The sequence below is a fragment of the Cricetulus griseus genome, chromosome 5 (assembly GCF_003668045.3).
Source record: "Cricetulus griseus strain 17A/GY chromosome 5, alternate assembly CriGri-PICRH-1.0, whole genome shotgun sequence".
Lineage (NCBI taxonomy): Eukaryota > Metazoa > Chordata > Mammalia > Rodentia > Cricetidae > Cricetulus > Cricetulus griseus.
In genome coordinates this window covers 15,749,913-15,762,692 of record NC_048598.1, presented here as the reverse complement: position 1 = coordinate 15,762,692, position 12,780 = coordinate 15,749,913, and the positions used below count along the sequence as shown (strand labels likewise).

The 12,780-nt window shown below is 44.6% G+C and overlaps 2 protein-coding genes across 2 annotated transcripts in view; one reads left to right on the top strand and one right to left on the bottom strand.

Annotated features, from left to right (window-relative positions):
• Positions 1 to 2,180: 2,180 nt before the first annotated feature.
• LOC113836094 (protein SOGA3) lies at positions 2,181 to 4,535 on the bottom strand. The gene is made up of 2 exons (XM_027418862.2): positions 2,813 to 4,535; positions 2,181 to 2,405 (listed from the first exon to the last, which is right to left on the bottom strand). The coding sequence occupies exon 1, from the start codon at positions 4,022 to 4,024 to the stop codon at positions 3,440 to 3,442; it is 585 nt and encodes a 194-aa protein (XP_027274663.1). The 5' UTR covers positions 4,025 to 4,535; the 3' UTR covers positions 2,181 to 2,405; positions 2,813 to 3,439.
• The window catches only part of Efcab2 (EF-hand calcium binding domain 2), a 94,404-nt gene continuing 85,150 nt past the window's right edge, over positions 3,527 to 12,780 (top strand). Inside the window, exon 1 of the mRNA XM_027418863.2 lies at positions 3,527 to 3,647. Within this exon, the coding sequence (XP_027274664.1) occupies positions 3,617 to 3,647 (31 nt within the window). The 5' untranslated portion in view covers positions 3,527 to 3,616. The remainder of the gene's footprint in view (positions 3,648 to 12,780) is intronic.

Sequence of the window (12,780 nt, the reverse complement as noted above, 5' to 3'; positions counted from 1 at the left end):
TGGCTAGGATTCCAGTACCAAGCATGGTTTTCCCTCTTGCTGAGTGGGCCTTAAGCCTAATTAGAGAGCAGCTGGTCACTACCCAGGTGTGCATGAGAACAGCTGGTTACCACCCAGGTGTGCATGGCACTACTGCACTCTTAGGCTGTCACACAGTGACAGCTGGTTAGGGTTCATAGGATCATAGCAAAGTAGGTTTGTTGGTTACTCTTCTTTGTTTGTTGGTTACAAGCTTCTTTGGAAGCTTGTACTGAAGGGACCAGCTTCCCTTTTGGCAGCCATAATGGCAGAACACATGCTTGCCATAAACCTGCCTTGGTCACTTAGAGGTCAGATGCCTGCCTCATGACAAGGAACCAATCAGAAGTTAGCTGGTGGCGCTGTGCTTTACGACCCTGGGTGTGCTTTACAGACAAGCGCACAGCAATGACGTAGAGAGCATAGCAACCACCCTGGGAGGGCCTATGGGCCATAACAACCAGTTGACCAATCAACACAGGGCAAGCCCTCCAAGCCTGGAGGCACACCAATCCTGAGCCTATGTGTACCCCTAGACACTCCCCTTACGCTGTCCTATAAGATCTCTTGGGAGCCCCTAGGAGCCGTCTTTTCTAGCCATCCGCCATGGTGGGTGGGTGAAAGACCCGAGCTAACATGGGGTTAGCTCGTTAAATTACAATAAAGCCTCGTGCAGTTTGCAGCAAGCTCTCGAATCCGCCTGGTGATTGGGGTGACCGCAAACGTGGCCTGGGACCTCGGATACTTGAGTTTTCGGGGGTCTAACAGTACGACCCCTTCTTGTACCATGAAAACTAGTCCTCAGGGAATAAACTTGTATTTCATTTGGAGAATAATTGTACTGTGCCCATGGGTAAGATCTGTCTCTTGGCTTTAAACTTGCAGGGGAAGTGTTAGCTAACATACTTTTTAAAAATTTGAATTTTTGATATAGGGTCTTAGTATGTAGTCCAGGCTAACCTTAAACTTGCAGAAATCTTGTCCCGGCTTTCCAAGTGCTGTGACTCTAGGCATGAATTGCCAAACCTAGCCCAACAGTTTATTAGTTAATTATTTTAGGGTTTTGGAGACAGGGTCTCATGTAGCCCATTCAAGCCTTTTTTGTCATGGTCTCTTTTTACTGGTGTTGGGGGATCGAACCCAGAGCTTTAGAGCAGCGAGCAGGCTTTACTGCTGAGTACCCTTTCCAACCACCTTGAACTCACCACCAGATGAAGATGACCTTGAACTCCTGATCCCTCTGCTTCTGTCTCCTGAGACTATAAGTGTGATCTTCCACCACTGATTTGATGATATTGTTTTAAATATTTGAGAGGAATTCAAAGAAGTGTAGAGCAATACACTTTCAAATAACTTAAATAAAATACTTTATTAGCTAGTTTAGTAGACTGTACAAAATATTGGAAGGGGGTTGTAGAGAAATCTGTTCAACTTTTAAAATGTTAACTGGATATGTGTTCAAATGCTTGTATAAGGATCTCATTTTATTTACTATGTGTTACTATTACTTTCACTGATATAAACATATGCAAAAGGAAAATTCATCTTACAGTAAGTTCACTGAATCTGAGCCTCTTGGAACAGTCATGGAGAACAATAACTTGTCTTCATTTTTAATACCTCTATTATTTCAGATTAGATGTTTGTGTTATTTTGTTTTTTTTCTTTTTGGTGTTTTGAGATGGGGTTTCTCTGTGAAGCTTTGAAGCCTATCCTGGCACTTGCTCTGTAGACCAGGCTGGTCTCCAACTCACAGAGATCCATCCGCCTCTGCCTTCCGAGTGTTGGGATTAAAGGCATGCACCACCAACGCCTGGCTAGATGTGGGTGTTATAATTACAATTTTTAAAATTATATCTGGAGTTCTAAGTATTCCTCAAAGCTGAAACAGGAGGATTGCTTGAGTCCTGGAATTTAAGAACAGCCTGGGCACGTAGAGAGAATGTCTCCTCTTACATCTAAAACAAAGATACAAACCACACACACACACACACACACACACACACACACACACACACACACACACACTTACATACACACACAGATAGATGCACGCTCACACACACAGACACATACTCACACTTTCTTTCTCACACACAGACACATATACACTCTTTCTCACATATAGACACAGACATACAAGACAATTTCCAGACAGAATGTCCCATTGTATAACACAACTTTATTCGCTAGAAACTTATGTGGTAGAAACAAATAAATAAAAGCACTATAAACCATTCCAAGAGCTTGTGGAACTATGGAACCACTGAGGAAGAGGTGGAGAAAGACTTAGGGAGCAGGCAACATTTAGGATCCTCTGCAATCAGGAATGGCCGGTTCTCTTTCTCCCCACACTTGCTTGGCCTGCTTTGAAGGTTCATTGCACTCTGTTTACAGAAGTTCAGTTAAGAAAAACCAGTAACACAAAATTAAATACAGCCTGGCGGTGTGCATGCCTTTAATCCCAGCACTCAGGAGCAGAGGCAGGCTGATCTCTGTTGAGTTCGAGATCAGCCTGGTCTACAAAAGCTAGTTCCAGGACAGCCTCCAAAGCCACACTGAGAGAAAGCCCGTCTCGAACCTCCCTTCCCCCTCCCCAAATTTAAATACTAATATCTTGCATTTTAAAAGCCTTAACATTTAGTTGTTATTTTTATAATAAATTTTTAAATGAGTACACATGCCCTGAAATATCATTAAGGATTAAAACTAGTTATTCATCTGAGCCACATTGTTAAAGACATTTTAATACTTTTTTTTTTAAAAAGAAAACATCCAAATATATCAAGCTTACCCATAAAATAACAAAACACTACAGCCAAGTTCCTCAGGAACATAGGATTCAAAACTCTCCCTGGAAGGTCACGCCAAACTGCACCATCAACCTATCAATGTGTGTAATACTGAGAACAGACCGGCAATTTATTCGTTGCTATGAGAACACTATTTTGTACCAGACATTGCAGCCTTGACGACGCAGTGTTTTGCGCCTATTTTGCACGTGTTTTCCTACAGCGAGCCCTCTCTCGCGATCCCGGAGAGAGGCCTGCTGGCTTCCTCCGGCAGCGGCCCACGTCCGTTTTCGCTCCAGTTTCCCTGGGCTGCGCAGTGGCTCCGCTTAGAGGGCGACCCAGGGGACGCACCGGGCCTGGCTGGCGGGCGAGCGGGAGGGAGGGCAGCGGGCGAGCGGCCTTACGGTTGTGAATGGGCCGGGGAGAAGCCGCGCTCTGCACGCGAGCTCTGCGCAAAAACAATACAAAACCAAACCGAAGCAGCAGAAACCGCAAATAAGTAAATAAATAAATAAGTAAATAAACAAATAAGCACACAAACGAGGCAGCCCCGTCCCCCGAGGGGGAGCGCGCAGCGCTTGAACTCTCAGGACGGTCACAAACAGGCCAAGGCGGGCTCCGGAACTTTATTAATAAACGACTCCCCTAGGCCGCAAGACCCCGGGGCTGGGCTGGGGGAGCGGAGCGGGCCCCGGGCGGAAGCGGGAGGACCCCCGCGCGCCGAGGGGCTCCCTCCCGCAGGCCGGGCTCGCGCGCCCCGCAGGGCTTGTGATGGGCATCTCCCAGGCGACGGGCTCCGCACCAAGATGGCGGAGGAGAAGGAACGGGAAGGCACAGGTAGGAACGCTGCCGGGGCCTCCATCTTGAGCCCCTCGGCGGCGCGGGGCGGCGCGGCGCGGCGGGCAGACGGGGGCCGAGGAGCGGCGCCAGCCCGCGTCCCCGCCGTCGGCTCCGCCCCGCGGCCCCTCCGCCCCGCCCGCCGCGCCCTCCCATCCCCCGGCTGAGGTCCGCGCGGGCTGCGGCCGTGGCAGCCGCAGGGGACCTTCATAATGGCGTCCTTGTTCCCGGGGCCTCCACGCCCGCCGCGCCCGGGACTGTGGGGACCCGGAGGCCGGCCTCACGGCGGACGCGAGCCGGCGCCGGAACCGGGCGGGAGCCTCTGCGGTCGCGCCGTAGCCACGCCCGGCCCGGCCCCAGGCGCCGGCCGCCTCCATGTTGCCTCCTCCGCCAGGCGGCAGAGCGAGGCCTCGAGGTCACACCGGGCCGTGCTCGCCCGGGTGTCGCCAGAACCTCGCTTAAAGGAAGAGATGCCCAAATAACCGCTTTATAATAAGAACGGAAAGGAAAACCCAGCCGGGGACCCGTCGGGGCCGCCCGGACCCGCCGGGTTCCCCGCGCGTGCTGGGGACCGACCGAGGCGGCTGCAGTGACCCGCGAGGCCTCCGGGGACCCCGAAAAGCGACGATCCGCGTTGAACTGCTAGACCCTTTGAGTTGGCTTCTAACCCAGCAGCGTGACTTAAAATCGGGTCCGTGGTTAGCGTCCAGTGACCCAACAGCAATTACACCACAATTGACCGAAATCACCGCTCCATAAATCAGTAAATAAATACATAAAGCAAGCCCTAAGATAGTAAAGGGCAAATATTCGTGGAGGGAAGGTCACGCTCCATCTTTGTTGCAGTTTTTTTGAGTTTTCACAACGCACCATATCGACCCTCCTCCACTCTCAGTTTGGAACAAAGTAGTTAACTAATATTTACATGAGGTGTTTAGTCCATCGTCATGGTGACCGCAGAAAAGCAGCAGGGAAACTGTGAGACTGCCAGAGATCTGTTTATTGATAACTGGAAATTGAGATTTATACATGATAAAATTAATCTCAGAAGCCGGGATTGTAGTACAGGTTTAACCCTATTAAGGTATTAAGGTTTTGTGTTACTGCTTTAGAAGTGAAAGGAACACTCTTAAGAAAAATGTCCATGTACTTTTTTTTTTTTTTTTTTTTTTTAAGAATATGATAGTTGTTGAGTAGGGGGGTAGGGAGGATCAGGGAGGTGAAAGAATATGACCAAAATAATATATGAAAAAAATTTTCACATAAAAAAGCTTTCCCTTTTATTTAATTAGATTCTTATTTACCCCCCCCCCAAAGAAAATAAAAGGGAAAAAGAACTATTAGGAGATAAATTACATTTTTTAAAAAAGACTTGCTTAGGGGAGCATTGGCATATACTGCCAGTTTTTACAATGCAAGAAAATATATTCTTTTATTTACCTTGTGCCCCTGATTGGTTTGTAGAACTCAGTGATGTGATTAAAGGAGTATGCCCAGTCTGATTTTTAGCCCTAGAGAGAGGGAGGGAGGGAAGGAGGGAGAGAGAGAGAGAGAGAGAGAGAGAGAGAGAGAGAGAGAGAGAGAGAGAGAGAGAGAGAGAGAAAGAGAATGAATTCCTGATTCTTTAGTTAACAAAGCATATTTTTCAGCTTAAAATACATTTAGAGGAAGAAACAGTTCTGTCTGCAACTGTACAAGTTAAGTAGTGGCTGTTGAAAGCTGAATTTCATATATATTAAAGTTCTTGTATATTTAATGCTTGTTTGATGGAAAGTTAGTATTAAACTGGAGAATTTTGAGAAGACCAAACCTGTGATTGTCCAACTGAAGCAAGCTCTATTAAATACTGACCAGGAAGGTGGAGACTAGCCAGGTCTGTATTCAGGATTCCCAGAGAAATGGTGCTGAAATCAGGTCAGTCAGGTGCCTATAAAGGCCAAACCCACAAGGCCACTGTACTTTCCACCTTTGGCCAATGGGGGCAAACATACACCCTGTCCTATTTCCTGCCTAGGTAAATCTCCAGCCTCTCTCTGATCAAACACATCCTGTGCAGATGGGGCAACCAACCTTGTTTATTGAAGTGAAAATATGTGACTTGTTATCTTACAAGGACAACAGCCCCCAGCATTCCAGGAAGTGTTCTGTCCTTGGGCAAGTGGGGCTTGCAGGTTAACTTTAGCCTTAGGTGAAGTCAGAACTTAAGTGACTAAGAAGATGAGGAAGGCATTGGCTTTGCCCTCTCTATGGCCTCATCAGTAAGGGAGATTAGAAACATAACAGCTGGAAAACATGCCAAGAGGAGCAATAGGAAGGAGCCAGGGCCAAGATAAGACACCCCCCCCCCAGGACACACCCCAGCATCCTTTTTCATTCAAGAGACCTTACCTTTTATAGTTCTGTTCAAAGTTTTGAATCTATAAATGGATTAGGTTAGTGCCCTCAAGATCCAGTTGTCCCTGGGAAAGCCCTGAGACACATTGAGAGGTGTGCTGTGTCTCTGTCCAGTAAAGTGGATAATTAAGATGAAGAATTGCTAAAATGGGCGTTGGTGGTGCACACCTTTAGTCCCAGCAGAGACTAAAGGCCTGTAGGAGGCAGAGGCAGTCAGATCTCTGTGAGTTCAAGGCCATCCTGGTCTACAGAATGAGTTCCAGGAAAGCCTCCAAAGCAATACAGAGAAACCCTGTCTGGGGAGGGGGGAGGGAGGGAAAAATTGCTTGGAAAAACCTTTCTATGTGGTTATGTATGTGTTGATGTAGTTATGCTTCTCTGTAGCTTATTTTGTGTTTGGACAGTGTAATTTACTTTTTCCTAATTTTTTTCTCTAGCTAAAAAGCATATGAATTTAGAAATTTAAAACAAAGTCAATTTTAAGTCATTCATCTTTTTTTTGTACTGAAAGAATGTTTGAAATATGATATGAAAAAAATCTCTTTTAAGTTTTATCATTTCTTTGAAGTTTCCTCAGCGTTTTTGTTTGGATTTTTTTCCTTCCGGTTTGTTCTGTTTGTTTAAATGGGTAACACATGCAGTTGTCAATTTATTGGATCTTTTAATCCCATTGTTCATGTCTCCTGGAGAATTTTACACAGTACTGCAGGATCTTCTGTTTGTAATTAGAACTACGTCCAGGAAACCAACTGCTTAGGTGTAGAATTCTAACTTTGGCAGACCAGTGAGCTTTTGAAGGAGTGTGTCAGTTTTTCCAACAAATTCCCTTTCAAATTTATTTTTTTGTCTGTACTAAATTATTTATTTGATATTTTGTACCCTCCAATAACATTACTTGGAAAAATGACTCTAATTCAATTATGGAGGAGGTTTTTTACATGTTTTTTGTTGTTTGGTTTTTTAAAATTCTTCATGTGGTACCATTCTGAAACCAAAACATTTATAAATCAAAATTGAGATGCATGGGTAAGAGTTCTTGCTGGACAAGCAGGAGGACCTCAGTTTGCTTCCCAGGACCCATGAGAAAAGCAGGCCATTGCTGCATGGCCATGTAAAACTGGGGGCAGAGACAGGAGGATCCCTGGGGCTTGCTGGCTACCAGCCTAGTTCCAGATTCAGTGAGAGACTCTGACTTGTCTGAAGAGATTAAGGCAGGGTGTGATGCAGGATACCAGTGACTTTTTCTGGTCTCCACACATGCACATAGTTGCATAGATATTAATACATGTTTACACACACACACACACACACACACACACACACACACACACACCGACTGAAAAAAAAGAAATCCAAATTGAAATAGAGGAAATGGAGAAATAAAAGTGAACTTATATATGTGTGTACATATTTTTTCTTAGTAACTGTTGGTTATATGCTAAATACTGTGGGATACATTCCACATAGAGGGATACTCTCTCAGCCTAGACACACAGGGGAGGATCTATTCCAAATGATTTGACAGACTTTGAAGATCCCCCATGGAAGGCCTCTCTCTCCCTAGGGAGCAGAAAGGGAGTGGGCAGGGGAGGAGGGTGGGAAGGGGAACTGGGATTGACATGTAAATGAAGCTTGTTTCTAATTTCAATAAAAAGGGGGGGGGGAGACTGTGGGATAGTACAGTTAGCAAAGGTGAGACTTGGAAGGACACCTGGATTTGTATGCTATCTTTCCCAAGCTACAACCATCTGATCTTAGCCTAGGTGCTAAACCTAAGGATCCTCAGATTCCTCAAATATAAAGCAAAGAGAATTATACTGTTTATGTTGTGATGAGGATGGTGACTTCTCCTTTCGAGACTGGCTCTCTCTGTGTAGTCCTGCCTATCATAGAGCTCACTATGAGACCAGGCTAGTCTAGAGATCTTCACAGAGCTCTGCCTGCCTGCCTCTGCCTCCCCAGTGTGGGGATTAAATAAAGATATGCACCTCACTCCTTGTGGATGATCTCTTCTTTTTCCCCATGATGTCCCCAGCACCCACAATGCCTGGCGTGAGAATAGTGAGAGGGTGGAAAGCACCTTGCATTGAGGGCCTGGTAATTACTGGTATGTGCTTGACATGAAATCTGAGGGTAGGAAAAACAAACCTAAGTCCTGTTGTTGATCAAAACAGTCTATCATACATAAAGCATTTGTGCATATTTCTGAGGCCATTTAATAGCTGTTCTTACTGTTTTAGGTCACTAAACAAGAAGAAAAGCTAAAAGTTTACCCTTCTCTACCCTTCAGATCCTTTTATTTAAAGACAGGACTTGAAGATTGCTGGCATAACTGATGGTAGGGGATGGTGTGCCATAGGATGGTTATCATCTTTCATAGTAGATGGCACACTTCTGTCTTCAATTTTTTCAGTAGTCAATAATGCCTGTTATTGCATTTCTTCCAGTATAGGTTTCAGCCGAGAACCCCACATTGCATACAGTTGGCTGACCTCTTTGGTTGCATTTGATCTGAGCAGTACCTTAGGTTTCTTTGTTTTATTGTCAACAGTGATTAGCTCAGACAGGGTTCCCATCACTAGAAATTTATAGGTTCCTAATATTGCTACTGTTTTCATATCTCCTTAGAGCCAGTTTTTTTTCTTTTCTTTCCCTCTTTTTTTTGGGGGGGGTGGGGGGCAGATCTGCCTACCTCTGTCTCCTGAGTGCTGGCATTAAAGGCATGTGCCATCATCACCTGGCTGGAGCCAGCTTCTTATATGGCAGGGAAATGATAAGCCATAAAATGCAGAATGCAGACTTTTTTAGCCAGTCAGTCAGTCAGTCAGTCAGTGTGTCTCTTTCTTTTCAACAGGCTCTTATATATCCTGGGCTGTCCTTGAATTTGATGCATAGCCAAGGATGACCTTGACAGTCTCATCCTCCTGCCTCTGTCCTCCAATTGCTAATATTTCAAGCACATTCCACTTTCCTTAGTTTTAGTTTATGCAGTGCTGGGAAAGCCAACCCAGACTAGGCAAGCAGGCCACTAAGAGAGTCACTCCCTTAGCCCCTCTTCATCTATGTCTCTTAACTAGCTAATTTACTTGTTTCATTTATCCTGCTGAAAAGCTGATTATCTGAATAAGTATTCTTTTTGTTTTTTGTTTTTCGAGACAGGATTTTTCTGTGTAGCTTTGGAGCCTATCCTGGCACTTGCTCTGGAGACCAGGCTGGCCTCGAACTCACAGAGATCTGCCTGTCTCTGCCTCCCAAGTGCAGGACTTAAAGGCTCGGGCCACCACCACCTGGCTGTTAGTTTTGTTTTTCAAGACAGGTTTCTCTGTGTAGCTCTGGCTGTCCCAGAACTCACTCTATAGACTAAGCTGGCCTCAACTTAAGAGACCCACCTGCCTCTTCCTCCTGAGTGCTGGGATTAAAGGCGTGAGCCACCAGTGCCTGGCTTATTTGTTAGTCTTACCAGTAACATTCTAGCTTGGGCATGTATTATGTCTTCATCCTACACTCGTTAGTAGCTCAGAACATAAACTCTGTAGTAAAATTTATGAGTTGGGAACCCCAGGATTCTTATTTCTTCACATGTCACATGAGTAACAGATCTGCTTCATTCAGTGACAGAACATGTAGCAAGAATCTTGTGTAGTAAGAGTTCTATAAAAGTGCTTCCTGTATTAGCACTGTGCTCCACGAGGCATAAAAGATGTGGGCCTTGTCCTCTTTGTGATTACTTACTGTTAAGAGAACTGTTGCAGAATTATGTAATTATTTAATTACATATGGAATAAATTGTTCAAAAACTTCAATGCTGCAGCAGAGGAACACCAATGTAATTTTTCCTTCCTTCAGGGGCTTTCAGTTTGACATTTCCCTCTGCTGAAAAGCAGTTGGCTGAAATTCAAAAGCTTGAAGCAAAACAAAACCAAAACTCATAAAAGCCCTAAGCCAGAAAGGAAAATGGCTTCATAGAGGAACTAAGCAGGCAAGTGTGGCTGGACCTGGAAGGAGAGGGTGACTGAATGTGAAATGAGGTATACAGCAGAGGCGTCTCTCCTTGAAACCAGGCCACAGGGTAGCTTTCTCCCAGATCAAGAGGAAGCCATTGGACTGTTTAAAATAGGGACAGCGCAGTTCAGCTCCTGCCTTCAGAGGTCAGTTATGTCTGTCTCCTGGTCCATTTGTTGCAGTGACCTCAAGCTCCTTCCTCTTAGCTGTTTGAAATATACAGTTCATGCTGTAATCACTGTCCTGTGTGGTGGCACACCAGAGCTTGTACCTATGTAATGGTGGCTTAGTGTCTATCGGTCATTCCTCCTCATATGTCCCCATTCTCTCTGAGAAAATTTTATTATTTTACCCAGCATAATTTAAATGTGGGTTTGATGAGAAACACAAAGTATGGGATGTTTTGGGTGTCTTGGGTTCAAATATTATTAGTGAGTCTACCCATCTATATGTTTCATGCAAATTATCTTGACCCTTAACTTTTTATTATATAAATTTTTAGAGAAGATTTTAAAGGTCTTTATTAAATACCATTAAGTACGTTACAGCTGGCAAGTTATTATATCAACTTGATACAGGCTAGCATCCTTTGGGAAGAGGGCAAACCTGTGGTCCGTTTTCTTCATTGACGGTTGATATGCGCCAGCTCACTGTGGGTGGCGCCCTCATGGCCAGGTGGACCTGAGTGCTGTAAGAAGGCAGGCTGAGCAAGCCTTGAGGAGTCAGCCAGGAGGCGGTGTTTCTCTATGGCCTCTGCCCCATTTAGTCCCTGCCTCTGTAGCTGTGCCTTAGCTTCTCTCAATGGACTGTGACCCCAGGTTTGTAATCCAAATCCCCACATCTCTTTTGGTCAGAAACCAAACTAGGACAGGTGGTAACAGAATTGACAGGATTTTAGTCTAGTAAGTCTAGATTTCTTGGGATTGGAGTTGAATTCTGGGATCTCTAGTATGAGTTAGACTGAGTTTCTAGGGCCTATCCTCAGGGCCGAGGTGGAGGCTGCTAGGCATTTCTACAGAATCATTTGCTCCCTGCTGAGTTTTAGCATTGATCCGTTAGAATTTATTATAGTCTATCTTTTAAATTAGATAGGCTCTACTATAAGTGGATGATTAATACTTTGTGTATGTGTGTGAGCTCTAAGGATTGAACCCAGGGCCTCAAGCATGCTAGGCTAGTGCTCTTACCACTGAACTTTATCCAACACTCAATAAACATTTCATATAAAAGCACAATGTAGAAAACTAGATGATGTGTGACTTATGATATTTTTGGCTGCGTGTTTGGTGATATATTCTCTTTGGATAAAGTTATTCATAAAATATGAATCACTAAAAACTTCCGCCTCCACACAGACAAGAATTAGTTCCTTGGCTGTTTTTAAACAGTGTGTGTCTAGAACAGAGGCTGGCATTACTTGAGTCAAGCAGGACAGTAACATACTTTCCAGTTAATTAACCTTGAGGGCATTTCTTTGCCTTCTGTGTTGCATACTTTAAATGGCTCTCATGGCAAATGCTTCTCTTGGGACTTATTATCTTGTCTTCATTTCTGCAGGTTAGAGTTTTGAACACCTGGTTAAATGTTTGACTATGTACACCGATACCTCAGTATCAGAAAAACCTCAGATGCATTCTCATTTCAAACTCTCCTGTACCCTTTGGTGATTGGACTTTCTATTTGGTTATGATTGCTCTCTGTGTAGACTAACACTAATGTCTTCCTTTGGAATTAAGCTTAATATTTACCCCCTATCAAGGCATGGCAGTTTAAATTTATATTCCCAGTACTTAGGAAACTGAGGCAGAAGGATGTTAAGTTTGAGGCAAGCCTGGACTACACAGAGAGTTCTAGGTCATACTGACCTACATAACAAGACTTTGTTTCAAGGAACAAATAAAATGTGTGTGTTGTGCCCAAGTCACAAGGATCCCCAAAGAGACCAGGGAGACAGACCACTGATGCAAATGCATAAGATTTATTAAATTGTGTATCCTACACCGAGGGAGGGACCCCGTCTAGCAAGCTGAGGAAGCAGCCTCCAGAGGGGGTGAAGTTCCCTGTCTACTGCTAGGTTTTAAAGACAAAAGTTACAGGATACCTCAGTAGGTACGGGTTGGTTGACATTTGGGGAACAATCAAGAAATTTGTCAAAGTCATATTTTGGCATGAAATACCTGTGTACCAGGTATTCTCATTGGTCAGTGCTGAAAGGGAACATTCTGTGGTCTCTGGCTTTGTCTTGTTACTTGCAGGTGGCCTGTTGTTCATAGATACCAATAGTTTTCAGTACTGTATCCTGGAGACTATAGTGGAGATTTTGGTCTTCCCTGGAGTTTCTTTTGTGGCCAAACACTTCCCAGGAACCAAGTACCTAGGAGGGGTCTGGAGTTTCTTTGTGTTTAGTTTTGGCCCTAGGCTCCAGGAGGCCAGAGAATCTAGAGTTTCCTTGTGTCAGAGGCCTATGTGTCTTTTTCTATAGCCTGTCATGGCTGCTAAAGCTGAGTGAGGGTCTGGTCCCTTTATTTCTAAATTATTAGAAGTGAAGCCTTTGAGTTTAGTTTTCCCCTTTCATGTGTAAGTATTAGCTAATGGGATAAGGGCTTGTTTGGCAGCATTTTACTATTTCCTGCTTATTTAGTTCTAGCTTTATTGTTTGAGGGACAAGTTCTCCCTAAATAGGTTGGGATGGACTGGAATTTAAGGCCGGGGTTGCCCTCAAATGAGTGACCCTTCT